Source organism: Myotis myotis, unplaced genomic scaffold (genome assembly GCF_014108235.1).
Source record: "Myotis myotis isolate mMyoMyo1 unplaced genomic scaffold, mMyoMyo1.p scaffold_m19_p_1, whole genome shotgun sequence".
Classification (NCBI taxonomy): Eukaryota; Metazoa; Chordata; class Mammalia; order Chiroptera; family Vespertilionidae; genus Myotis; species Myotis myotis.
This window is the reverse complement of record NW_023416313.1, coordinates 84,618,969-84,646,660: the sequence shown is the minus strand read 5'-3', so window position 1 is coordinate 84,646,660 and position 27,692 is coordinate 84,618,969. Positions and strand designations below refer to the sequence as shown.

Below are 27,692 nucleotides of genomic sequence, written 5' to 3'. Positions count from 1 at the left end.
CCGCGGGAGGCGGCGCCCCTGTGCGCCTGCGCCCCAGCCCGGGGCGCCCGGGAGGCGGGGAGGTGCGAGCGCGCGGCCGCGGCCGGAGCGGCGGTCTCCACGCCCACCTGGCCTTGCGGGCGGCCTGGCCCAGGTTCCCGTTAGCGCTGCTTGAGCGGGTCGTGCTGACCTACATACTCACACAGGGCCCCCCGGACCCCCGCAGGCTGAGCAAGTGAGTCCCGGGAGGCAGGCGGCATCTGCACGTTTAAAAAGCTCCCCGGGTGCTTGCAGGGTGCCGCGTGTGGAGAACCCCCGTGAAGAAAGCTGCTCTGCTGGGGGTCAGCCCAGCGCCCCCGAGGGACAAGCTTAACTAGGTGTGGACAAGGTCGGAGAACTGAGGCCCCTTGAGGAGGGGCTGCGAGGGGTCCAGCTGTGCTCCTCCTGCCCAGGTGGCGCAGGAGGGGGGAAGGGGGACCCAGACCGGTCACCAAGGCTGGGGCGGTGCCTGACTCGCGAGAGTGAGGGTGAGCTAGATGCTGGTTTAGAAATCCTGGAAGAAGAAAATGATTTGGCGGTTAAAACCGTAAGTCTTTTCGGCCAGGTGAGGAAGAAGAGGTTTTAACACTTGAATGCAGTTTTTTAAAAAACCTTATGGAAGTCAGTTTTCCTACTCAAGATATTTTGTAACGTGATAGCTCCAGTGACGTTTCTCTGTATTATCACCGCCCCCCCCCCCCCCAGCGCTGTGCAGTACCTTTAAATAACAATTGCAATAATATTTACCAGAGCTATAAATATCCGGTTATCTTAATATCCTGGCAGTTATCAAGAATCTTACAGTAAGACCCAGGGCAGTATTGCAAGTGTTGGGAATAGGTGTGGCCTTTCTATAAGAATTATGGATACATTCTAGGTTGGCATTTTGTGTTTGTAACAAGCTTCAAGAGTTTATAATAATTGTGCAGAGTTCTTAAGAATGATATCCTTCTGTATTGAGCGCTTACTCTGCCATGCACTTTACCTACACATCTCTCACATTCAGAGCACTGCTTTACAGGGATGCAGCCTTTGGGCCAGTGAGAAACCGGTGCCCCTCTCAGCAGATGGATGTAGCCCAACCCCAGGCCCCAGCTTTACTCAGCCCTTCAGCAAGGTACCCTTGAGCTGTGATCAACTGGCACCATAGTGAAGGAAGATGAGAAATGTGACCAGGTGGTGTTATTCTCCTTCTCCAGGGAAGGAGTGGAGGTGGGAAGTCACAGGACAATGCCCAGTCAAACCAAGGCCTCTGTCTGCACTCACAAGATGCCAAATACTGTTTTTCCTTTACTTTGGACAGTACGTTTCAACACATTTGGAAAAGGAATGTATATAGAATTGTCTTCTTTCGCTTTCTGGAGTTTTATTGTTGGGTGTTTTTGTTTTTTTTTTATCTCTACAATGTGGATGTTGGACTGGATTACTTCTGAGGGCCTCCCCTAACACCAATACCAGAACCCTTAAACCAGGCTTGGTTCTTTCCAGTCTTCAGAGAAACTGCCTGGTAGGGACTAAGTCTCCCAGAAAGAAAGACAGAATATAACAAGGTAACCTGGTTCCAGCCCCCAGAAGGCCTCCCTTTTTTCCCTTTTCTCTGTACATTTGCTCCTTGGTGAGCTCAACTAATTTCTTTCTTTCTTTTTTTTTAATCTTTATTGATGAGAGTATTATAGATGTCCCTCTTTTTTCCTCCCATTGCCCCCACCCACCCGCTTCCTGACCCGCCCCAGGCCTTCACCACCCTATTGCCTGTGCCTATAGATAATGCATATCCTATCTAATAAAAGAGAAACATGGTAATTAGCATATGACCGCTACACTTCCCATTGGCTAATCAGGGCAATATGCAAATTAACTGCCAGCCAAGATGGCGGCCCGCAGCCAGGCAGCTTGAAACTAACATGAGGCTTGCTTGCTTCAGTGACGGAGGACTCCAACGTTCCCCGCCTGCCGCTGCAGGCCTCTGAGCTGCAACTCTAAGCAACTATGTTACAAATATAGAAGCTAAACAAAACCCCAGAAACCTGCTTTAGTCCGCCGGGCTTCAGCCAGCAGGATCGCAACCTTGTAAACAAAGTTCAGCAGCGGAGGCCTAAGAGCTGGAGCCAAGCCTCAAAGCTAAAGCTGGCCCAGAATAAAAAAAAAAGAAAAAAAGGAGCAGTTCGGAGCTTCAGTTACCCGCCAGCCTGAAAACAGCCCTCAGCCCCTCACCCAGACTGGCCAGGCACCCCAGTGGGGACCCCCACCCTGAAGGGTGTGTGACCAGCTGCAAACAGCCATCATCCCCTCACCCAGGCTGGCCAGGCACCCCAGTGGGGACCCCCACCCTGATCCAGGCCACCCTTCAGGGCAAACCAGCCGGCCCCCACCCATGCACCAGGCCTCTATCCTAATATAGTAAAAGGGTAATATGCCTCCCAGCACCGGGATCAGTGGAGCCGCGAGGCCTCCCGGCACCGGGATCAGCATGACAGAGGACAGCGCCCAAACCCCCTGATCGCCCTGCGGCTCTGTGTGTGACAGCGGGCGGGGCCACAACCTCCCTATCTGCCCTGCTCTGTTTGTGACAGGGGAAGGCGCCCCAACCCCCTGATCAGCCCTGCTCTGTGCCTGATAGGGGGGAGCTCCCCAACCTCCTGATCGCCCTGCAGCTCTGTGTGTGACAGGGTGCGGCGCCCCAACACCCCTGATTGGCCCTGCTCTGTGTGTTACAGGGGGCAGCGCCCCAACCCCCTGATTGGCCCTGCTCTGTGTGTGACGGGGTAGAGCCATAACCTTCCCATCGGCCCTGCCCTGAGTGTGAGAGTGGCGGTGCCCCAACCCCCTGATCAGCCCTGCTCTGTGGGTGATAGAGGGCGGTGCCCCAACTCCCCTATCTGCCCTACTTTGTGAGTGACAGGGGAGCTCCTCAACCACCTGATCGGCCCTGCTGTGTGCGTGACAGGGGGCAGCGCCCCAACCCCCTGATTGGCCCTGCTCTGTGTGTGACAGGGGGTGGCACCGCAACCTGCCCATCGACCCTGCCTTGAGTGTGACAGGGGGCAGTGCCCCAACCCCCAAATCGGCCCTACCCTGAGCGTGACTGAGGGTGGCATCACAACCTCCCAATCTGCCCTGCTCTGTGCATGACAGGGGGCGGCACCCCAACTCCCCAGTTGGCCCTACTCTGAGCCCGACCAGGGGCTGCACCTAGGGATTGGGCCTGCCCTCTGCCACCTGGGAGCAGGCCTAAGCTAGCAGGTCGTTATCTCCCAAGGGGTCCCAGACTGTGAGAGGGCACAGGCCGGACTGAGGGACCCCCTCTCCCCCCCGAGTGCACAAATTTTTGTGCACCGGGCCTCTAGTCCTATATAATAAAAGCCTAATATGCAAATTGTCCCCTTGGGCGGTTGTTCCACTGGGAGTTTGACAGGGAGACCAGGAGTTCAATTGCTCGCTATGACGTGCACTGACCACCAGGGGGTGGCATGGAACATGGAGGGTGTCAACTACATGGCGCTGGCAGCAGGTGGCAGTGGAGGCGCTACCCATGGCGGGATGGTGGAGCAGGTGAGTGGGCAGCATCAGGCCAAGGCAAGTGGGTGTGAGTGGGGGCCTGATTGCCCCGCTGATTTTCCCACAGATGGCGACCAGTGGCAGCAATGATGGACGGGGCTGCCACCTGGCTCCCAGGCACTGAGAGAGCTGGGCGGATGGCCCGGCCCCAATTGATCGCCCATAGGCAGGATGATGGAGCAGGTAAGGAGGCAGTGCCAGGCCAAGGCAGGGTGCCAGGCGGGGCTGCAGGGCTTCGAGGCTGGGGGTGCGAACTGGGGCCTAATCTCCACAGGCCACCATGAGAGACCCCACCTGTGCACGAATTCGTGCACTGGGCCTCTAGTATGTATGTATATAAGTTGTTTGGCTAATGTCTTCCCACCCTCTCCACCCCCCTTCCCTCTGAGATTCATCAGTCTGTTCCATGTTTCTATGCCTCTGATTCTATTTTATTCACCAATTTATTTTGTTCATTAGATTCCTTGTTGGTTTATTTTGATTTTTAAATTCAATTGTTTATAGATTTGTCTTTATTGCCATTTTATTGTTCATATTTTTGATTCCTTCTTCTCCTTCTCCTCCTTTTCCTCTTTCTTCTCCTCCTCTTCTTCTTTACCCTTCAATATTTCATGTAATACTAATTAGGTGGTGATGAACTCCTATAGCTTTTTCTTGTCTATGAAACTCTTTATCTGACCTTCAATTCTAAATGATGGCTTTGCTGAGTCATCTTGGTTGTAGGTCCTTGCTATTCATCACTTTGAATATTTCTTGCTACTCTCTTCTGGCCTGCAAAGTTTCTGCTGAGAAATCAGCTGACAGTCCTATGGGCACTCCCTTGTATTTAACTAACTGCTTTTCTCTTGATGCTTTTAATATTCTCTCTTTGTTTTTAAGCCTTGGCATTTTAATTATGTGTTTTGGTGTGGGCCTCTTTGGGTTCCTCTAGTTTGGGACGCTATGTGCTTCCTGACTTGTAAGTCTTATTTCTTTCACCAGGTAAGGGAAATTTTCTGTCATTCGTTCTTCAAATAGGTTTTCAACATCTTGCTATTTCTCTTCTCCTTCTGGCACCCCCATAATGTGAATGTTGGTTTGATTGAAGTTGTCCCAGAGGCTCTTTACACTGTCTTCATATTTTTGGATTCTTTTTTCTTTTTGTTCTTCTGATTGGGTGTTTGTTTGTTTTTTGCTTCCTCATATTCCAAATAGTTGATTTGATTCTTGGAATCCTCTGCTCTATTGTTGAATCCCTATAAATTATTTTTTATTTCATTTAGTGTATGCTTAATTTCTGACCGGTCCTTTTTCATGTCTTTGATGTTATCACTAAGGTTCTTGAAATTCTCACTATGTCCCTTGAAGCTCTCATTAAGATCCTTGAGCAACCTTATAACCATTGTTTTCAACTCTGTATCTAGTAGTTTGCTTGCTTCCATATCTATCTATCTATCTATCTATCTATCTATCCTAATACTAGAGGAATATGCAAATTGTCCAGGATGCCATCACAGTAACAGTAACGACTGAACAGCAGGCTGGCAGAGGGGGTTAGTGAGGGATGACCAAAAGACTGAACAGCAGGCTGCATGGGTGACCAGGCCGGCAGTGGGGGCAGTTGGGGGTGACCAGGCCGGTTGGGGGGCAGTTGGAGGCAACCAAGCTGGCAGGAGGGCAGTGAAGGGCATCCAGGCCGGCAGGGAAGGGCCAGTTGGGGGTGACCAGGCTGGCAGGGGGGCGACCAGGCCAGCAGGGGGGCAGTTTGGGATGACCAGGCCATTGGGGGGGCAGTTGGGGGTGACCAGGTCAGCAGGGGGGACAGTTAGGGGCAACGAGGCCAGCAAGGGGGCAGTTGGGGGCAGCCAGGCTGGCAGGGGGTGGGCAGTTGGGGGCGACCAGGCCAGTGGGAGGGCAGTGAGGGGTGACAAGGCTGGCAGGGGGGGAGTTGGGGGCAACCAGGCCAGCAGGGGGAGCAGTGAGGGGCAACCAGGCCAGCAAGGGGGGGCAGTTAGGGGCAACCAGGCTGGCAGAGGGGGGCAGTTGGGGGTGACCAGGCCAGCTGGGGGGGCAGTAAGGGGTGACCAGACCGGTGAGTGGGGGGCAGTTAGGGGAGTCCAGGCTGGCAGAGGGGCAGTTAGGGGTGATCAGGCTGGCAGAGGGGCAGTTAGGGGTGATCAGGCTGGCAGGCAGAGGCGATTAGGGGTGTTCAGGCTGGCAGGCAGGGCAGTTAGGGGCGATCAGGCAGGCAGGCAGGTGAGCAGTTAGGAGCCAGCTGTCTCAGATTGTGAGAGGGATGTCCGACTGCTGGCTTAGGCCCGATCCCCGGGATTGGACCTAAACCGGCAGTCGGACATCCCCAAGGGGTCCCAGATTAGAGAGGGGAACCCTCCCATGCATGAATTTCATGCACTAGGCCTCTACTGTGTGTGTATTTATATTTTATATTTATACTTATATTTATATTTATATTTGCATTTATATAAAAGCCCTGGGTGTAACACAGTGATGGCGAACCTTTTGAGCTCGGCGTGTCAGCATTTTGAAAAACCCTAACTTAACTCTGGTGCCATGTCACATATAGAAATTTTTGATATTTGCAACCATAGTAAAACAAAGACTTATATTTTTGATATTTATTTTATATATTTAAATGCCATTCAACAAAGAAAAATCAACCAAAACAATGAGTTTGCGTGTCACCTCTGACACGCATGTCATAGTTTCGCCATCACTGGTGTAACATGACGACCCGAGGCACGACCAACTGGAAGGAAGTCAGTCCTGCAGGGGTTGGCTTGGAAACGGCTGTGCTCTTCCCCAGCTGTTTCCCCAGGGGGGTGAGGTTTCAGGCAGGAACCCACCCTCGGAGCAGAGCATGGAAGTACTGAGTCCTGGGTTGCCTTGCCAAGGGCTGCGCCCTCCCCCAGCTGTTTCCCGCAAGGCCTGAGGGAAGAACCCACCCTCTGAGCGCCAGGAGTGCCCAGCAGCAGTCAGTCCTGGGTTGCTGAGGCGGAGACCACAGTGTGGTAGAACTCTGGGTCTGGCCCAACAGGGGGCGTGGCCAGCCTTCAAACCAGACCCTGACAGTAGGGAGGAGGCAGCCCCATTCCTCACAGAATCTGCTGTTGGATAGCTTGCTGTCAGTGGCCTGCCAGCCAGGAACCCCATTCATCTGCAGCCCGGACCCTGACAGGAGGGAGGAGGGAGCCCCATTCCTCATGGAATCGACAGGTGGCCAGCTTGCTGTCAGGAGCCTGCCTAGGAATCCTATTCACCTGCATATCTGTATAAAGTTTTAATACATTATATTAGAGGTTGTGGTGGTACTGTTTTACCCACAGTGTCTACAGGAATTGCTGCAAATTTACTTCTTGGTGGAAGCACCTTTCATTCCCAATATAAATGAACAATTCCATTAAAAGAAACTTTAATTTTTAGACTCGATATAAACAGTGAAGTTGCTAAAACTATTAAAAAGGCCCAACTTTCATTATTGATGAATGCATCCAGTCATGCTATAAACGCCATAGGCAGATTACTAAGAGGAATTATGGATTTGAATGTTCTATTTGGTGGGAAAATTCTCCTTCTCGGAGGGGATTTTCAACAATGTCTTAGTATTGTACCGCATGCTATGCGATTGGCCATAGTACAAACGAATTTAAAGTACTGCAGTGTTTGGGGATGTTTCAGAAAGTTGTCTCTTACAACAAATATGAGATCAGAGAATTCTGCTTATAGTGAATGGCTAGTAAAACTTGCAGATGGCAAACTTGATAGCAATTTTCATTTAGGAATGGATATTATTGAAATCCCCTGTGAAATGATTTGTATGGATCTATTATTGAAGCTACCTTTGGAAGTAGTATATCTATAGATAATATTAAAAATATATCTAAACATACAGTTCTTTGTCCAAAAAAATGAGCACGTTCAAAAATTAAATGAAGACATTTTGGATATACTTGATGGATATTTTCACACATATTTGAGTGATGATTCCATTGATTCAACAGATGGTGCTGAAAAGGAAAATTTTGCCATTGGATTTCTTTTTTTTTTTTTTTAAATTAAATCTTTATTGTTCAGATCATTACATTTGTTCCTCTTTTTTCCCCCCATAACTCCCCTCCTCCCAGTTCCCGCCCCACCCTCCGCCCTCACTCCCCACCCACTGTCCTCATCCATAGGTGCACGATTTTTGTCCAGTCTCTTCCCGCATCTCCCACACCCCTTTCCCCCCCAAGAATAGTCAGTCCATTCCCTTTCTATGTCCCTGATTCTATTATGATCACCAGATTATTTATTCACTTGATTCTTAGATTCACTTGTTGATAGATGCATGTTTGTTGTTCATAATTTGTATCTTTACATTTTTCTTCTTCCTCCTCTTCTTAAAGGATACCTTTCAGCATTTCATATAATACTGGTTTGGTGGTGATGAACTCCTTTAGCTTTTCCTTATCTGTGAAGCTCTTTATCTGACCTTCAGATCTGAATGATAGCTTTGCTAGATAAAGTAATTTTGGTTGTAGGTTCTTGGTATTCATCACTTTGAATATTTCTTGCCATTCCCTTCTGGCCTGCAAAGTTTCTGTTGAGAAATCCGCTGACAGTCGTATGGGTATTCCCTTGTAGGTAACTGAGTTTCTTTCTCTTGCTGGTTTTAAGAGTCTCTCTTTGTCTTTTGCTCTTGGCATTTTAATTATGATGTGTCTTGGTGTGGTCCTCTTTGGGTTCCTTTTGTTTGGGGTTCTCTGCGCTTCCTGGACCTGTAAGTCTATTTCTTTCACCAGGTAGGGGAAGTTTTCTGTCATTATTTCTTCAAATAGGTTTTCAATATCTTGCTCTCTCTCATCTTCTGGTACCCCTATAATTCTGATGTTGGTACGCTTGAAGCTGTCCCAGAGGCTCCTTATACTATCTTCATATTTTCAGATTCTTTTTTCATTTTGCTTTTCCGGTTGGGTGCTTTTTGCTTCTTTGCATTTCAAATCTTTGCCTTGATTCTTGCGCTCCTCTGGTCTGCTGTTGGGAGTCTGTATAGTATTCGTTATTTCAGTCTGTGTATGCTTAATTTCTAGTTGGTTCTTTATCATAACATTGAGGGTCTCATTAGATTTCTTGAGGATCTCACTATATTTATCGACGGCTTCTAGACAGTTCTTAAGAGACCTTAAAAGTGTGGTTCTGAACTCAATATCCTCCATTGACAGTTTTGTCCTGTTTCTTTGTCTCCGCATTTTTTATGCTTTCTTGGTGCACCCCCTAGTGGTCTTTGTGCGCAGTCTTGTTGTAGTTAAGCCTTGATTGTTGTCGGCAATACCGGGGGTGATTTGACCTCCAGGCTAACTGGCTATGAGAGTCCGCTGTGTCTGCAGTGGGAGAGCTTCTGTGCTGGATCTCTAGGGCGGTGCTAATCTAGCATTTGCCTGAGGCTATCCGGCAAATGGCTCTGTGCAGGGCTTGGGTGGGGCGGGTCCCCGGGGATCTACAGGGTGGGCCGGAGCGAGCAGTTATGGCTGCTCTCAGTTCCGTCCCTAGGTGCTCTGCCTCACAGAGTCCCAGCAACTGCTGCAAACCTCAGAGAGAAACCTGCCTTCGAGTTCCGACCGAAGCCAGACAATCCTGCTTCTCCCGTTTGAGTCTGGGTCCCTAGAGACTCGCCCGGGTCTGGAGCTCAGAGTCTGAAACTCCCTCCCGATTGAAAACAACAACCGCGTCCTCCGCCTCCAGCCCGCTCCGCGTGCACTCCGCACCTTAGTATTTCACTTCAGCACTGCGCCTCCAACGAGTCTGGGTATGATATTCTCTTTCCTCCTAGTTGTAGAATTTCCACTCAGCCAGCCTTCCTGTGGTTCTGGATGATGTCTGTTCCGTCTTTTAGTTGTTTTTTGAAGTGGTTGTTCGAGGCAGCAATCTCCGGTGTTAACCTATGCCGCCATTTTGGTTTCTCCCTCTTGCCATCGGATTTCTTAATAGTATTACTCCTTCGGGAATGCCGTGTCATAAATTAAAATTGAAAGTGGTGCAATCATCATGCTATTGAGAAATCTTAATAGTAAATGGGGTCTTTGTAATGGTACCAGATTTATTATCAAAAGATTACGACCTAGCGTTATTGAAGTTGAAGTATTAACAGGATCTGCAGAAGGAGAGGTTGTATTGATTCCAAGAATTGATTTTTCTCTGTCTGACATTGGCCTCCCATTTAAATTAATTCGATGACAGTTTCCCGTGATGCCAGAATTTGCAATGATTATTAATAAATCACAAGGACAACTCTAGACAGAGTAGGCATATTCCTACCCCGTTTTTGCACATGGTCAGTTATACATTGCTTTCTCTCGAGTTTGAAGAGCATGTGATGTTACAGTTAAAGTTCTAAGTACTTCATCACAAGGGAAGTTAGTCAAGCACTCTGAAAGTGTTTTCACTCTTAATGTGGTGTACAGGGAGATATTAGAATAAGTTTAATCACTTTATCAGTCATTGGTTGCATCACTGTTGTTTTCATATCATGTTTTTGTCGTTTTTATATCATGCCTCTGTTGTTATATTCTTTTGTTACTGTTTATTTATTAATAAATTTATATATTATTTTCATATATATTTTACTAATTTCCTTTCATCTAACACACTTCTATTATAGAGAAAGGGCAAATAGCAATATTAAAATATCTCTGCTAATTAATTCCCTTTTTAAAAAATATATATATTTTGTTGATTTTTTACAGAGAGGAAGGGAGAGGGATAGAGAGTCAGAAACATCGATGAGAGAGAAACATTGATCAGCTGCCTCCTGCACACTTCCCACTGGGGAGTGGGAAGTGCCTGCAACCAAGGTACATGCCCTTGACCGGAATCGAACCCGGGACCCTTGAGTCTGCAGGCCGATGCTCTATCCACTGAGCCAAACCGGTTAGGGCAATTAATTCCCTTTTAATGTGCATGAATTTCGTGCACCGGGCTACTACACACACACACACACACACACACACACCCCATTCCATTTTATTTAGGTGTGTTTTTTTTCCTGGAGATTTTTTTCTGTCCTTTTATTTGTTATGTTTCTTTTTGTCCACATTTTAGCTGCTTCCCTGTGTTTGTTTCTATGTATTAGGTAGAACTGTATGTCCCCTGGAATTGGTAGGTGTCCTGTAGGGCCCAGTGGCTCAGCCTCCCCAGTTACCTGAGCTGGGCACTCCAGATGTGCCCCTGTGTGGGCTGTGTGCACAGTCTTGTTGTAGTTGAGCCTTGATTGCTGTTGGCATCACTGGGAGGAATTGACCTCCAGTCCAATTGGCTGTGAGGACTAGCTATGTCTACAGTGGAAGAGCTGCTGTGCAGGAGACACCCCTATGGAGCAGGACTTGCTTCAGTGGGGCTTCGGTGCTCACTGAGTCTGCCCCTTGAGGGAGGGTGAGATTGGCTTCTATTGTCTGCAGCTAGGAGCCGTCACCCAGACCTCTAAACTGGGCTAGCCCTGGAGCCACGTCATCCCACTCCTCCTGCTGTTCCCAGTCTTTGCCACATGGAGTCGCTACAGAGAAGCTGACTCTTCACTTCAGGCCACCACCTTGGTCCACTGGGCTGCCAAGCCTCCAGGTCCCACGTCACTGTGCATACCTGCTTGAGCCTTGGAGGGGCCACAATGATGCTCCTTCTTAGATCAGCCGAGGGTACCCCATATATGCTGGGTTTCCCAGCTTATAGCTCTTAGTACTTGTCTCATACACAGTTATCTTCTAAGGTGCCACATGCTCCAGATTTGCTGGATCAAGACAAGATGGTGGTTTTAAATTGCCACAGCCCTAGCTGGTTTGGCTTAGTGGATAGAGCATTGGCCTGCAGATCAAGGGTCCCGGGTTCGATTCTGGTCAAGGGCATGTATCTCAGTTGCAGGCTCCTCCCAGGCCAGGGCTCTGGTTGGGGTACGTGCAGGAGGCAACCAATCGATGTGTTTCTCTCACATCAATATTTCTCTCTGTCTTTCCTTCTCTCTAAAAAATCAATGGAAAAATATACTCTGGTGAGGATTCAAAAAAAAAAAAGCCACAAATTCTTTGATATCCCTTCCATAAAAGATTAATTTTATATCCTCCCCTTGAACGTGGTCAGGTCTTTGTGATGGAAGACTAAATGACTTTCAAGGTTAGGTTTAGAAAGGCTGTGCAGGTTTTGTAGGTTCTCCTGGGACATTTGTCAGTAAGAAATCAGGCGACTCTGAGTTGAAAACCCACGTGGAGAGACCCTGTAGAGAAAGGTCTGAAAAAAGCCCCAGCTGAGTCTGCTCAGCCCAGGCACCAGGCACAGGAGTGAAGAAGACTTAGAGAGGATCCTTGCCCCAGCCTTGTCGGACAGCAACTGCATGAAAGGATGGAAGAACTGCCCAGCTGAGCCCAGTCAATCCCCAGACAAAGGAGCAAAATAATGGACCATTGTTATTTAAATGACTAGGGTTCTTTCTTGCACAGCCATAGGTAATCAAATACTCTCCAGTATTCAAAGACAAAAGGAATTTAAAATCTGGGCAGCATGGGAGAGGAGGAGGAGTTATGTTTATTGGGCACAGAGAGTTTCATTTGCAGAAGATAAAAAATTTCTGGAGATGGAGATGGTTGCACAACAATGTGAATGCACTTAATGCCATGGACTGTATACTTCAAAATGGTAAAATTTTTATGTGTATTTTACCAAAATTTTTAAAAAGAAAAAAAATTTGAGCAGTAACCGATTTTGGAATATATGTAGAAATATGTAGGAGGCATTTCTGTTACCAAAACAGTTGGGCTCTGTCTAGGACTGGACCCCAGGAATTGAAGGTAATATTTTTAAAAATATATATTTTTATTGGTTTAAGAGAGGAAAGGAGAGGGAGAGAGATATAAAAGCATCAATGATGAGAGAGAAACATCAATTGGCTGCTTCCTGCATGCCCCCTACTGTGGGGATTGAGCCCACAACCTAGACATGTGCCCTGATCGGATTCCTCCTGGTTCATAGGTCGACAATCAACCATTGAGCCACACCAGCTGGGCTGAAGGTAATATTTATGTGAAAAACATACCCATACCTTCAAGTTGATGATAGCTGAGCTTTAAGAAACTAATAATAGGCCCTGGCCAGATAGTTCATAGAGTGTTGTCCCAATACACCAAGGTTGCAGTCGGGGCACACACAAGAATCAACCAATCTATACTAATAAAAGGGTAATATGCTAATTAGGGCAGATGTCCTTCTGGACATCCATCTGGACAAAGCCACAGTGGCTGCAAGGGCCAAGGGCTGGCAACCATGCTGGCTATGAGGGCCAAGGCCCGGTCCAGCACTGTGGTCTCTTTTGCAGAGGCCGCAGGAGAAGGTAGTGCCGTGAAGAAGGGAGAAGGTGGCAGTTAGGGCGATCAGGCCAGGAGGGGAGAGGAGTTAGGCAGTTAGGGGGATCAGGCTGGCAGGGGAGAGCAGTTAAGGGGACCAGGCCGACAGAGGTGATTAGGAGCAATCAGGCAGGCAGGCAGGTGAGCGGTGGTTCTGGATTGTGAGAGGGATCCTGGATTATGAGAGGGTGCAGGCTGGGCTAAGGAACCCCCGTGCACAAATTTCGTGCACTGGGCCTCCAGTGAATATATAAAAGTGGAACAAATGGATGTTGCTCTCTCTCTTTCTCTCTCTCCCCCTTCTCTAAAACCAATCAGTCAATAAAAATAATAATAAAGCAGCTAATGTTTATTTACTGAGGCCCTTCTATGAACCAAGTAATAGGGATGCAGACAGAAGGAACACAGATGGTCTCTCTTCTCTTGTTTCTTATAGTGTAATGGGAAGAGGTAGACAAACAGATAAAAACAGAAGATGTTGGGTGATGGAAAGTGCTGTGCTGAGATTACAGCTGTACTAGAGACTGGGTGCCTACTGTACACTGAGTGGATGTTGGTGCCGTTTACTAAGGAGGGAGGAACAGGTTTAAGAAGGAGCAGAGTCCTGGGGTGGCCATGTTTCTTTGGAAATGCTATGAGGTATCCAGGTGGAGATGTACGTCTGGAGTTCTAGGAAAGGTCATGGCTGGAGATACGATGTTTGAGTCATTGGACTGCAGGTAGGATTTTTAAAGTGAGTCTAGATGAGGTCACCAGGGGAAGTGCAGAGAGAGAGGAGTGACCAGAAGGAGAAGGCTGGGGAGGGGGCTGAGGCCCGAAGGCTGGGGGCAGCCAGCTCAGCAGAGGAGTGTGGTGCCCTGAGGGGTTGACCATGAGGTTTGATACCAAGGAGGTCAGTGGTTGTGTTGTGCTGTCTGTGGAGAGGTTTCAAGAAAGAGTCAAGATGAACTTGTGAAATGAGAAACTAAAGACAATTTTTTCAAGAACTTTTAATCTGTAAAGAAGCAGGGAAATGGGATGAGAGCTGTGAGGTCAGCTATTTCCCTGTGACAGGTACTATGGGAAATATTTTATTCCAGTATGTAGAATCATTTTCTCAAAATTCCAGTTTTCATTTTAAAGATGGAAAATGAGACACAAAGTAGATATTAAATTGCCCAAGTTCAAGTAACTAGTAGGTGATAGAATTAGGGTGTGAAAGTAGGCTTATGTGACTCCAATGTCACTCAACTAGCTAAACCTTTAGTATAGTCAATATGTCGCCCCTCTATGATGAGATCATTTAATCACATTTCTAATAAAACATGCATGCTAGACTAAAATATTTATTTGAGAATTATACAGCAAAATTCCAATATGGCATAAACTTTGCAGTGACCTTTAAAAATATTCAATAAAATTTGCTTTTTTTCCCCCCCTAGAGAAGTACTAGTTGTGCAGTATCATTTCAATTAAAATGGAACTCCTGAAAGAAAAAGAGTGGAAAGAAGAAGAATCACAGCTTTATACATTGTACTGAGAAATAACAGCTCTTCCCACATGATGGCTAATCCAGTCAAAATAATTGGCCACTTTGGTGTAAACACCTGGGAAATCTGGTTTTCCACAGTTTTCACCCCAACTCACAATACCCCAAATATATGTCTTGTTGTTGGCATCCTGACAGACTAAGGGGCCACCAGAGTCCCCTTTACAGGCATCAATGGAACCATCATCTGTACCTGACAAAGACAAAGGAAAAAGGAAATCACACATTGACTTGCATTCGTCAAGGCCACCATGCTGCCTTTCTGCCTCTCCCATCAAGGAGTGCAAATGACTTCGCTTTCTCACACTTTCTCCCTTGCATAAATAACCCTGCTAGGCCCAAGGAGTTGTTAGCATACAGGCTGGGAAATGCTTGATCTACTCATTCTCTAAATGTACCAAGTGCCCCCCCTGCCTTCCCTTCTTTACATAGGTTTATACTATGATAAGATTGCATTCTGAAAATAGCATCAAATGCTGAGTGTGACAGGTGCTATGCCAAATATTTTATTTCAGTAAGTAGTATCATTTTCCCAAAATTCCAATTTTCATTTTAAAGATGGAAAATGAGACACAAAGTAGATACTAAATTGCCCCAGGTTAAGTAATTAGTAGATGATAGAATTAGGGTGTGAAAATAGGCTAGGTGGGAAAATAGGAATACCTAGTGCTTATGGAGTGCTTATATGCATTAGTCATTCATTGCTTTAATCTTCAACACAACCCCAGGAGGTATCATTATTATGCCTATTTTAAGATGAAACAAATAAGGTATGGAGAGGTTATAAATATTAACCTCTCTGTTGTCCAAGACCATACATAATAAGTGTCAGAGTCTGGACTTGGGCAGCCAGACCTCAGAGCTGGTAGATTTGGTGCTAGTCTCCCCTTTTGTCCTCTATAATCCTGAACTTCATTTTAATATGGGAGGGCACAGGAAATAGTCTGCTTGCTTTCTTCTCTTTTCCAAGCTTTTAAAATCACTGTATCCAAGAATTCATAGGATACCAGTAACTTGGCCTTTTTCAGTAATACACTACTTATTGGTGGCTTCGATAAAACATCATAAATGCACTACCTGGCTGGTACCCTGCCTTTGGGTCACCACCAAAAGTAGGAACTGCTGAATTGTATTAGGTAGGGGCACTGGCATCACTACAATATCAAGGGAGACAGTGGCAGGTATTGTAAGAAGTGCAATGGGATTTCTAAGGATGGAGAATTTCATTCCAATGGGATGCATTCAAAATAAGATCATTAGATCATTTGGATTTTTATTTTGAAGAAGGTTGCGCTTTCATCCTGGATATACCAGTTGTCTGTAAGACTTTGGCCAAATTATGTAACTTTCTGCATCTCAGTGTCCTCATCTACTAAGATCCTCAATTTTGTGGATTGAGGAAACTTGCTCAAGGTCACGTGAGTACTAGTGGGTAAAAACGGGGATGTAAACCCAGGAGTCTGGTTCCAGAGTCCTTGCTCTTAGTCACCTTGCTATACTGCTGTGTGCTCCATTAAGGAAGACTTTTCCTCTTAGTATTAGAATGAGGGGACTTGAATTAAGGGGAGGGGCCTGAAAGTGTGATAATGCAACAGCCAGGAAACCACATGAAAGCGTTCAGGGCCCAAGGGGGCTAATTCATTGGGGGGTGGGGGAGGATACACTTTTGTTGGGGAGCATGTAGAAAAATACATCAGAAAAACCACTTAGTACTCACCTGCACATATCATTTCTTTTTCAAAGAACCGACCTGGGTAATACTTAGAGCAATTAGCTATTAGGTGAACTTCACCCCATAGAAGTGAATAGACTTTTTGGTTATCTAAACAAAGTGAGAGAAAAAAAATACACATTTAGAAGACACAAATGAGAAATCTAAATAAATATTTAGTCTCATAGTTTAGTACACCATTAGGAAGATATAAGAATATGTATATTCTCAAACAGATTCATACACTTTTGAGGCTAATTCATTAGCATATTTAATCATACACTGCTCATATCCCCAGTTTCTACTTTTACCTTTCTAAAAATAGTCTAGGGACATTCTGAAGTCATACTGGTTTAATCAAGAGCTGAGTACTCTGAGATGAATGAGGTAAACTCCCCCTCTGATGGCCTAGTCTTGTGGGGGAGTTGGACAGGAATTGGGACCAGGGTCTTCCCACCTAAATAGCTTCTAGTTTCTTATAGTCCCCTCTTTCCTTCAAAGTGCTTGTTGAGTGAAAACAACTTTTTAATGTCAGAAGTTAAAATAAATGCATATGAAGTTATCAGTGGGTGTGTTTTTTTTTGTGTGTCTGTGAGGAACTCCATCTCCTAAGTGATCTGAAAGTGATTAAAAGAGGGTTTAGGATTTCCTTTCCATTTAAGCTAGAGATTTGGGACTTGAACAAAGGACCAGGTAATGTTGCTAATCCATAGTCCAGGAAAGATGAGAAAAACCTAAGAATACAGGGTGAGCCCTGACCGGTTTGGCTCAGTGGATAGAGCGTCACCCTGCAGGCTGAAGGGTCCCGGGTTCGATTGCGGCCAAGGGCATGTACCTTGGTTGCAGGCACATCCCCAGTCGGGGGTATGCAAGAGGCAACTGGTCGATGTTTCTCTCCCATCGATGTTTCTAACTCTCTATCCCCTTCCCTTCCTCTCTGTGAAAAATCAATAAAATATATTAAAAAAAAAAAAAAAGAATACAGGGTGAGATGTCCCAGGTAGAGAAGTGAATCTTTGCCCATCTCCCCTCCTCCTCCTTTTTCCCAGCTTGCAGTAACTTTTATGCTCCAGGAGGGCAGGGCCCAGGCCTGACTCACCCACTGCTGCACCAGCACCCAGCCTCATGCTAACACGGTAGTTGCTTAATAAAAACTTATATAATTAACCCATGAACTCAGTAATTAAATTATATATTAAACATCTAATGGCAAATGGCTTAACTTCTCAGTTAACCCATAAACTACCTGGGGACAGAGATCTCTGGCTTGTCCTGAGAGAATGACTCCGAAGACCCTAGCACTGTAGTGAGCACATAGGAGTTAACTGCAGAACTGATACTCTCTACTGGGAAGTGGAGGGAGACAAAAACCCACCAAAGTATGTGGCAAATCTGGGAAGAGTTTCTTTTTTTCCCCTTCAGGTCCTATCTCAAGTTAGTCTTAGGATGGCTACTTTCCTCAGGATACGAGCTTTTTAAAATTAGTAATTTATCGTTTCCCCTAAGTCAGGAGAAGCCTTTAAAAACTGGGAGCTGCTGTACCATGGGACAATTTTAATGACTCAGGAGATAGCTCCCTCCCCTAAATTGTTTTGTACCATTTTTGAGGCACTTGTCACATTGTTCTGTCTGAAGGTAGCATTCCCAGCTGGTGGCTCCTGCCTGCCTAGGAGAGGAATCCCTTGAGAAATATGAAACATGGGCTGGTTATTAGATGACATTGTCAAATCACTTTCATTTTGTTGAGTATAAAAAATACTCGAGATTTTTACTAAAGTATTCACTGGTGAAATTACATGATATCTGGGATTTGACTTAATATATTCCAGGAAAAAATAAGCGTGTGTTGGAAATGTGCTTAATAGCTCTACAGATCCACTCTCTACTCTTCAATGCCTTGCTCGCTGCCCTAAGAGCCTGACCTGGAGGTAAAGGGATACTTCAGTAGAAATCCATTAGCCTCTGGTTTTCAGTTGCTTTCTAACAGAAGACCTAGCAGAAGGGAGGGAGGGAAGAAGAGAAGGTAGCAAGATTGGGGCTGGCTATAACCTTCAACTCAAGGTCATTGCTATACCTAAAGCTGTTTCTCCTTCTGGTAGTTTCTCCGTCCCTTTACACGTTCAAATCTAGGAAAGGTGTCAGTTCTGGTACTGTTAGTACTGGGTTTCTGCATAGCCCTTGTGGTTCCCAAACCCCACACCTACATCTTTGTAATTAACCCCTTTAAAAATAAACCTTCGCCTGGCCTGAGTGGCTCAATGGTTGGGTGTGGACCTATGAAGCAAGAGGTCATGGTTTAATTCCCCGTCAGGGGAACCTGGGTGTGCCCAGGTTGCACACCCATTGGGGGGTATTCAGGAGGCAGCCAAATGATTATCTTTCATCACTAATGTTTCTGTTTCTCTCTCCCTCTCCCTCCCCCTTCCTCTCTGAAATCAATAAAAATATAGTTTAAAAAATAAAATGAAAAATAAACCTTCCTGCCCTTGCTTGTTTGGCTCAGTGGATAGAGCATAGGCCCATGGACTGAAGGGTCCCGGGTTCGATTCCGGTTAGGGGCATGTACCTCAGTTTTAGGCTCGACCCCTGGCCCTGGTCAGGACTCGTGTGGGAGGCAATCAATTGATGTGTCTCTTTCACATTGATGTTTCTCTCTGTTTCTCCCCTCCCTTCCACTCTCTCTAAAAAAATCAATGGAAAGTTACCCCCGGATAAGGATGAACAAAAATAAAAAAAATAAACCTTCTTAATTATCCTATTGGAATAGTGATTGATTCAGAGAGATAAAACAAGAATGGTAGAATATTGATAACTGTGGAAACTAGGTGATAAGTACGTTTATTATATTCTTTTACCTGTATTTTTGTGTATCCTTATAAATGTACCTAAGTATTCTAAACAAATAACAAATATAAGGACATAATGCTTTCTGGATGATTTAGTATTTTGTAAGTGTTGGGTATTCAAACATACCACAATCCAGGTTAATTCATACATATTTTATACTTTTTAGTGTGGTGGTTATAAAGGACATATTGAAATATGAGTCTGTAAGACCAATGCAATGAAGTTATTTACAAAGAGAGTTTAAGCGGTCATAAGGAAGCTAAATTTCAAGGCTAACTCTTTAAGACGAAAGAAAAGTATTGGCTAATTTATATCTAACCTCTCATTTAGCAGGTCTTTTAAATAATTTGTTCATAAGTGTCCACAGCTCTTATTCATATGAATGTTCATCTCAAACCATAGGGGCTGAAAGAAGGAATTTTTCATGTTGTCTTTTTCTTTGTGGGATGTGGGGGTGTGGGGCATGGAGAATGGGGGAAAAGAGAGGAGAAAGCAGAGGGTTGTGGGGTCACTGTCTCAGCATATACTTTTTCTATCCCTATGACAACCTGTTCATCTTCCACCCAGATCTCGCCAACAAATCCAAGCCGTGCTACATGTCCCCCTGACACTATACTTTTTCTTGGTAAATGGTTGCCCATCAATGTTTGCTTTAGGCTCACAGAGAGTAGGTATCCTTTGAAAATGCAGATCAGGATCTGTGAAAGTCAGTGGAAAAGGAAAATGTGAGGTGGGACCCCTGCAAAAAGAATGAAGAATTTCATGATGGTGGCAGCGGAGCAGGAAGCCAAGCACGGGCACCGCAGAGCCCAGCATGCTGGGCCGGGACGCAGGTCCCACACACAGAAGCCGGCCTCGCTGGATGTTCACTTCCCTGGATTGGATGCTCCATTCTCTCTGAGCAGTAGGAGACTAGCTCCTAGGCATTTCTATTCCCATTCGTTTTCAACCCCTAGTTTCTGATGATAACAAATTGTAAAATGCATACCTCTTTCTCGACCCAAGCCAGAAATGATGCATTTATCATTAGGTGCGAATAAATATGGAGACCAGGGGACACAGGCAGGGATAGTACTAGGCAGCACACAATCAGTTTGTGTTGGGCGTTTTTTCAGTTCAATCAAAGCTATGTCGTTTTGGTAGGTGGCTCCATTGTAGTTTTCGTGGATAATAATTTTATTGGCCATATGAACAGTTATCCCAGAGTTCGGGTTTATCCAGTCTAACAATGATACCCATATTTGGTAACGGTGAATTTTACTGACCCTATAATGGAATCAAAGGGAAATAAAATACGTTAATAAAAAAGAAAGATATGAGCAAGGACTTCTGATGCTTTATATTTTTTTTTCCAAACATATATTTTTTTATTGATTTTTTACAGAGAGGAAGAGAGAGAGATAGAGAGCTAGAAACATCGATGAGAGAGAAACATCGATCAGCTGCCTCCTGCACATCTCCCACTCTGGATGTGCCCGCAACCCAGGCACATGCCCTTGATCGGAATCGAACCTGGGACCCTTCAGCCCGCAAGCCAATGCTCTATCCACTGAGCCAAACCTGTTTTGGCAGCTTTATATTCTTTATATTCTCCCTTCTAAAGAACTTTTATCACTTTCCCAGATTTCTTTGTTTATCTTTGCTCTCATGAAGCAGTGTGATTAAGTTTAAGGACAGTGTTAAAATAAAGTCAGTGGGTAAATGAAGAGAGGAATACTCTAACTGCTCAATATCAGGGACATCCAGAGAATCCCACGAGGGGAATGAGTTGGCTGTCTCTGGAGTGAGAGCACCATCACTGAAGGTGTTTGCAGGTGTCTAGCCCAGAACTGGGAAGTCAGAGTACACACTCTCATTACTCTGCTAACCCAGAGGTTCTCAGAGCGAAGAACACAGCAGTTGTTATCCTGACCTTTAAGACTGCATCCTAACCTTGCTATTGACTTGCTCACAGCCTTGAAGTAAAAAACAGTGTCTTGTTAATCTATGGGTAGATGTCCATGCCTAGTATTGTACATGAAACATAGCAGCTGTTTTAAAATCTGGTTGAAATGGCGAATGAGCTAAATATTGCCTGTTCTTATGCCTCACTCCATTTCATACCAATTTTCACTTCTTGGTTTCCAGCAAATTGGGCACTTACCATCATTTTTCCCAGGTAATCACCTTAAACAATGATGTCCTAGGAGATAATGAGGCATTCAGGATGCTTTTATTTAATACTTAGTGTTCAAAAAATGCTGTTCTTCATATTAATTTTGGTTGTTTTTCAGGATCAGAGGTCCTGAATATTGTTGAAAGGTTAACCCTGTTTATGCATTCAATTTACTAAACAAATACTTAGTGTGCACCTACTGTATACCAGGTACTATGGTAGCCATTGGGATACAGAAATGAGCAAAGTCAGAAATAGTTCCTGACTTCATGGAGCTTAGGGTTTATGGAAAGATTTAGCATTAAATAGATAATCACACTAACGAAGGTATGTATTCTACTGTGAAAAGTGAAAGGAATGAAAGCATATGGATTCTAAGAACTTACCAAGAGGGCCTCTTTGACTTAAGGGAGTCAAGGAAGGTCCTGTGAGGAAGTGAAAATTAAGCTGAGATCTGAATAACGAGTCACACTAACTAGAGAAACAGGGTAGGAAGGACCATTCAGGCAGGGGAAACACATGTGATGGTCTCTTTGCAGCAGGGAGAGAAGTGCACTTGAGTAGCTGAAAGAAGTCCAGAGTGGGTGGTGCAGAAAGCAGGAGGTGAAGCTGTGGAGCAAGATGTGTTTGACTAAGGTAAGCAGGGCTCAGGCCATATGGGGCCTAATGGGCCATGCCATTTTTTTGTTTAGTTTTTTGCTTTGTTTTGTTTTGTTTTTATCCTAGGAGGAATGCAAAGCCATTGACTTTTAAGCAATAACTGATCAAACCAGGTATGGAAATATTGCTCTTGATGCACAGTAGAGCGTGGATAGATGGGGGAGGAGGTGGGTAAAGTGAATGTAAATAAGCCAATTGGGAGGCAGTTGGTATAATCCAGAGGAGAGGAGAAAGCAGGGCAACCATGGAGACGGAAAGTTTTGAGAATTAAATAATTAGAAATTTAAAATGCCACCTAGAGTTGGTGACATATTGGCTGGCCTGTGGTAAGCTTGAGGGAGAGAAATGTAATGATGCTTAGATTCCTGCCTTGTGTAACTAGATGAATGGTGGTGTCATTTGCTGAGGTGGGAAACACTGGAACAGACCCATATTTGGGGCGAGGGGCATATCATGAGCTCAGTGTTAGAGATTCTGAATTCAATGTACTTTAGATATAGCCAAGAAGTATTGGTAGACAGTTGACTGTAGATAGTCAGTGGTTGGAGGAGAGGTCCAGGCTGGAGATATCATTGTGTCAGCAGATAGCATTGTTTTAGCATAAAGCACAGTTAACTTTAAGGAGAAAAGTAAGAAGAGAAGGGGAAACCAGGCTCAATATTGGAGAACTCCAGAATTTCACCTGAGCTATAATGCTCAGTCACAGGAGGGGGAAGCTGCAAAAATGGCAGGGAAGGTGTGGCCTCTGCAGAGGATGAGAGGAAACCGGGAGAGTGTGTACCACAGAAGCCAAGAGAAAAGGGTCATTTTGGAAGAAATTACATTTTGGCTCATTGCTCCAACCCATAAGGATCTTCATGGGTATCACCCAACATATTTAATCATTCAACATGTTTCTCATCCCTCTCCACTTTGGGTCATCTGCAGATTTGTTAAGTAGGCCTTCATCTAAGCTACTGTCAGAGACGTCGACCTTGACTTTATCCTGGCTCTGCTATTGGCTAGTAGTGTAGCGTAAGTCAAGTCATGTAACTTCTCAGTCTAAGTCTGCTTATCTATATAAAGGAAGAGTAGTATTTACTTCTTAGAACTGTGAGAATGTTAAAAAAAAGACACATGTGAAAGTGCCAGGCACAGCATTTGGTCTGTAAGAGGTGCGCGATAAATAATACTTCATTCATTCTAATGAGCAGAACGGAGGCCAGAATTCCAAACTGTGTTCTCAAAGATGACCTTTAGTCAGTACCAACACTTTTAGGTGTTTTCCTGCAGTCACTATTGTGGACTGAATTGTGTCCCCCTAAAATTCACATGTTGAAGCCGAATCCCCAATGTGATTGGATGTGTTTGGAGATCGGGCCTTTAAAGAGCTTTAAATGAGGTTATAGGAGTGAAGCCTTAATCCAGTATACTGGTCTCCTTATAAAAACAGAAAGAGTCCTAACCGGTTTGTCTCAGTGGATAGAGCATCAGCCTGTGGACCAAAGAGTCCCAGGTTCGATTCCAGACAAGGGCATGTACCTTGGTTGCAGGCTCCTCCCTTTCCCCCGGGCCCTGGTCAGGGCTCATGCAGGAGGCAACCAATCATTGTGTTTCTCTCACATCGATGTTTCTCTCTGTCTTCCCTCCCTCTTCTACTCTCCGTAAAAATCAATGGAAAAATATCCTTGGGTGAGGATTAACAAAATGCATACATACATAGACATCAGGAATTCAGGCTCATGGAGAAAAGGCCATGTGAGGACACAGTAAGAAGAACATGATATCAGTAGGGATTGTTTCTCCACAGCAAGCCAAAGAGAAACCATCCCTACCGATATCTTAATCTTGCACTTCCAGCCTCCAGACTGAGAAAATTAATTTCTGTTGTTTAAGACACCCACTCTGTGTTTAGTTATGACATCCCTTTTGAATGAATCCAGACACTTATTAACTTGCCTTATTGGTCCTGCATAAAAGTTATATTTCCGGCCCTAACTGGTTTGGCTCAGTGGATAGAGCATCGGCCTACGGACTCAAGGGTCCCAGGTTCGATTCCGGTCAAGGGAATGTACCTTGGTTGCAGGCACATCCCCAGTAGGGAGTGTGCAGGAGGCAGCTGATCGATGTTTCTAACTCTCTATCCCTCTCCCTTCCTCTCTGTAAAAAATCAATAAAATATATCTTAAAAAAAAAGTTATATTTCCGATCTGTAGTTAATTATAAGACATCTTTTGTCACATGCTAATGTTAAATCCAGAAACACTATGCCTACCCTACTTCTCTGACCCAAGAATCTCAAAGCCTTGTCAATGGAGGAGATAAATGTATGGAGTACCAACCTACTTCCCACCATGCAAATGAGCCAAGTGAAGTCACTTGGTACCTGTACAGGTTTGATCTGCCCTTGCCAGCTGGGGTCAACAATTTGGTTTGTGGTGAGCACAGTAGGCTTTGGGGGTTTGGCCTCTGAGGTCCCTGATGTGATATCAGAGGGTTTTTAGGGGTCAGTAGGGTGGAACTTGTCAATGACTTTTCTCATATATTTTTGTTTATCATCTGTCACAATCTCTATTACTCATTTTCATGTTTCAGGAAATTCACAATCAAGTGGAGACATATGTTACCTGACACAATGTGCAGCAGTCAGGACCCAACAGCCACCAATATAAATTCCTCCACAGCTGAATTTATCATCTTCCCTAATTGCCACCTGCCATGGGAAGTCTCCCTGTAAAGACAAGTGTGTGGTCACTGCCATTCTACAAACAGGCGGCTCTAAGAAATTTCCATCGCAAGACTGCCATTCCCCCCACTCCCACCCCCCAAACTCAGGCTGTTCCTGGGAAGGAAGGAACATTAGGACTTCCATGCAGGTTTACCGGCTGTGCTGGTATTCCTCCTACGACTCGTTTCCTTCGAGTGGGTCCACTGCGTTTGACTCCACAGGATAATTTAGGGAGGAATGACTTTATCTGTTTTCTTTCTTCAAGAAAAGAAGAGATTATATCATGATTTTGGACCCATTACCTTGTGGGCAGACATTTCTGGATTATCTATGCCACAAAAAAAGCAGAGTCACAGCTAATATGAAAGAGGCCAGATTCATTAGCAAATTATTTGGGATGCTAAACTGTACTATTCATCTTGTTTAAAAATTCTGGCTTAATATTAAAATTGGATCAATTCTCTCAGAAATCTTCCTCAAGGTGAACTAGTGGCAGAGAGAGGCTGACCAAAGGGCTAAATATTTATCAACCTCTGGCCAATGAGAGATGCCACATACCCAGGCATTACTCCTGGGTCAGCTCAGGGTAGTCTCAGAGAAAACCCTTTTCTTCTCACTTTCATAGTTTTTACTTTTTTTAAAATATGTTTTTATTGATTTTAGAGAGAGAAGAAAGGAGAGGGAGAGAGAGAAACGTCAATGTGCCCTAATGGGGATCAAATTGGCGACCTTTTGGTGCATGGGACAATGCTCAACGAACTGAGCCACACTGGCCAGGGCATTGTTTTTACTTTTTAGAGGCTGTTTATATGGAAATATTTTCAATACTTTCTGTGTGTCAGACCCCATGCTAAGCACTTTGTATGAGGTTAACTCATTTAATCATCATATTAACCCTGAGAGATAATGTGCTGAGAACCCTAGACAACTCCCGGTCAGTTGGCCACGAGAGGGGGTAAGTGTATAGCCACTTGACACGCAGTGGTGTTTCCTTCCTCTGTGAGCATTCAGATGTGGCACATTTGTTACTGGGAAGAAACCACGGTAGAGCCAGGCTGAAGATGTGAATTTGCAAGAGAATTCATGACAAAGGAAGAAAGTAACTGTGTAAGATGCTCTCCGTATTCTCTCTCTCTATTTCACCATGACATGAACATTTTTTGCAGATGTGCTTCTTAGCTCCAAATTAGAAAGGAAAATTAATATCACTGTCAATTGCTTTCAGCATATAAGGAGGTAGGTCCTCAAGGGAGAGATATTGTGAACAACTTCCCACTCCTCCTAAGGTGGGGGAAGAGTGTCATAGCCAGTTTTAAATGTCAGCTTGGGCTTTGGGAAAAAGAGAGACCTCATTCATTGTCTGTGGAACCAGCTTGGGTAGTATCAGAAAATTAGTGTTATCTTGAGTAGAAAATAAAGGGCCTTTGTTGAAAATCCCTTCTGAGTAGCTGTAGCTTTGAGATCTAAATTCTTGATTTATTGCCTGATTTGTTTCAATGTTCATTAATTTTGTAGCGTGGCAATTAGAAGGGAGTCTTGTGTGAACTTCAGTTTAATATATCCCTAAAATAGGGAGCTATTTTATTCCCAATTTGTATTTGAGGTTAAGTGACTCATCTAAGGTTATATAGCTAATAAATAACTGAGTCAGGATTTAATACAAGTCACTCTGACCTGAAAGCTCTTATGAATTTTCCAGGAACTTAATACTTAAATTTAATTTGGCTTATAGTGCACAACTGGCCAGAGCACAGATCTTCACAGACCTTCTAGTATCATGGTTTAAAACATTGAAAAAGAATAGCTTGTTCAATCAAATCCATTATTTTTCTATTTCAAAATGTCCTAGGTCATACTTGAAATTTTGTTGTTTTCAACAAAACTGACCTGACAAAGCTCAAAACAAATAGAAAAACTTTATGTAAGACCATAGTATTGTTTCACTTCAAAATTAGTCATATGTATTAATCAATTTTTAAAGCAGTTCTCAAGAAGTATTTATTAAAGAAAGGAGAGAAGTAATGTTATTTTTTCTACTTAAATTTATACCAAAGGTAATTGTTGCTTAGTTAGTTATAGTATATATATATATACACACACTCATATATATATATACACACTTGACATTAAAATTAAACCAGTGCACCAATAGAAAAAATAGTAATGTTAACTTACCTGCATCCATATTAGCAGTCAAAGTTTCTGTTTCTTCTATAATAAAACAAATTTTCAATGCTTAAAATTATGTTAATAGTAAAACTCAAATCATTACAATCATTAAACTTGGATAATAATTTTCTGTCTTAAAACTTGTCCTCCCTTTAAAAAGGACAGTACAAAATCCCCAAAGCACATCATCTCATTTCCTTTTTTTGGCTACATAATTCTGAAGGCTCAAAATGAACTGTGTAGAATTTGGCAGGCATAAACTTGAGGTGTCTGTTGATATAAGTGAATGGTGAAGCTCATGGTGCTGCAGTTTCCTGCATTTAGAGCAAGCAAAACGCCCGGATCAGAGAAGGAAAGCTTCTCATTCAACTCTGCACTCATAAGGTCCTTACCTAGGTAGGGAGCTGTCACTGCCACTGAGCAAAAGAGTCATTGAAAAGGCTCCTCTCCTTTTGTACATAATAAGGCACTTCTTTCAGTGGTCATGCAAACAATGATATTTCATTGGTTTCAGTGTCAGGCATGGTTAGTATCAGACATTGGGATGCAGAAGTCAAAAGCAAAAAATAAAACAGAGAGAAACCAAGATGGTGGCATAGGTAATCACCTATACTTGCTGCCTCTCACAACCACATCAAAATTACAACTAAATGGCAGAACAACTACCACCCAGAACCGCGGGAAAGCTGGCTGAGTAGAAATTCTACAACTAGAGAGGTGAAGAAAGCGCATTAAGACTGGTAAGAGGTGCGGAGGTGCGGAAAGTGCTGGCACCTGGATGTTTTGTTCTTTAAAACGGGAGGGAGATATAAGCTCCTGCTTGCTCTGAACTCCAGTTATGGGTGAGACTCTGGGGGACCCAGGCACATATGGGGAGAAACTGGACTGTGTGGCATTGGGACAGGAACGTGAGGGTGGCTTACTCTTAGAGTGCTTGCAGATATCATTGTTCCTGCATGGGTGCTCAGGATGTGAAGAAC

At 44.5% G+C, this 27,692-nt stretch overlaps 1 protein-coding gene and 1 long non-coding RNA gene across 7 annotated transcripts in view; one reads left to right on the top strand and one right to left on the bottom strand.

Annotated features, from left to right (window-relative positions):
• Positions 1 to 46: 46 nt before the first annotated feature.
• LOC118673052 lies at positions 47 to 27,363 on the top strand. 3 transcript variants are annotated; one of them, XR_004973291.1, is made up of 5 exons: positions 47 to 214; positions 3,644 to 3,759; positions 21,716 to 21,812; positions 21,903 to 21,949; positions 24,411 to 27,363. It is a non-coding gene; the product is annotated as an uncharacterized LOC118673052 (long non-coding RNA). The 3 variants fall into 3 exon arrangements; XR_004973287.1 differs by lacking the exon at positions 21,903 to 21,949; XR_004973285.1 differs by having other exon boundaries at positions 21,716 to 21,949.
• CFI (complement factor I) overlaps positions 14,243 to 27,692 on the bottom strand; it is a 52,748-nt gene continuing 39,298 nt past the window's right edge. For all 4 annotated transcript variants that reach the window (XM_036343350.1, XM_036343359.1, XM_036343377.1 and 1 more), the window contains 6 exons: positions 26,719 to 26,754; positions 24,698 to 24,801; positions 24,443 to 24,546; positions 20,010 to 20,287; positions 16,181 to 16,285; positions 14,243 to 14,656 (listed from right to left, as the gene is read on the bottom strand). In XM_036343350.1, coding sequence (XP_036199243.1) covers positions 14,439 to 14,656; positions 16,181 to 16,285; positions 20,010 to 20,287; positions 24,443 to 24,546; positions 24,698 to 24,801; positions 26,719 to 26,754 — 845 coding nt within the window. In that variant the 3' untranslated portion in view covers positions 14,243 to 14,438. The remainder of the gene's footprint in view (positions 14,657 to 16,180; positions 16,286 to 20,009; positions 20,288 to 24,442; positions 24,547 to 24,697; positions 24,802 to 26,718; positions 26,755 to 27,692) is intronic.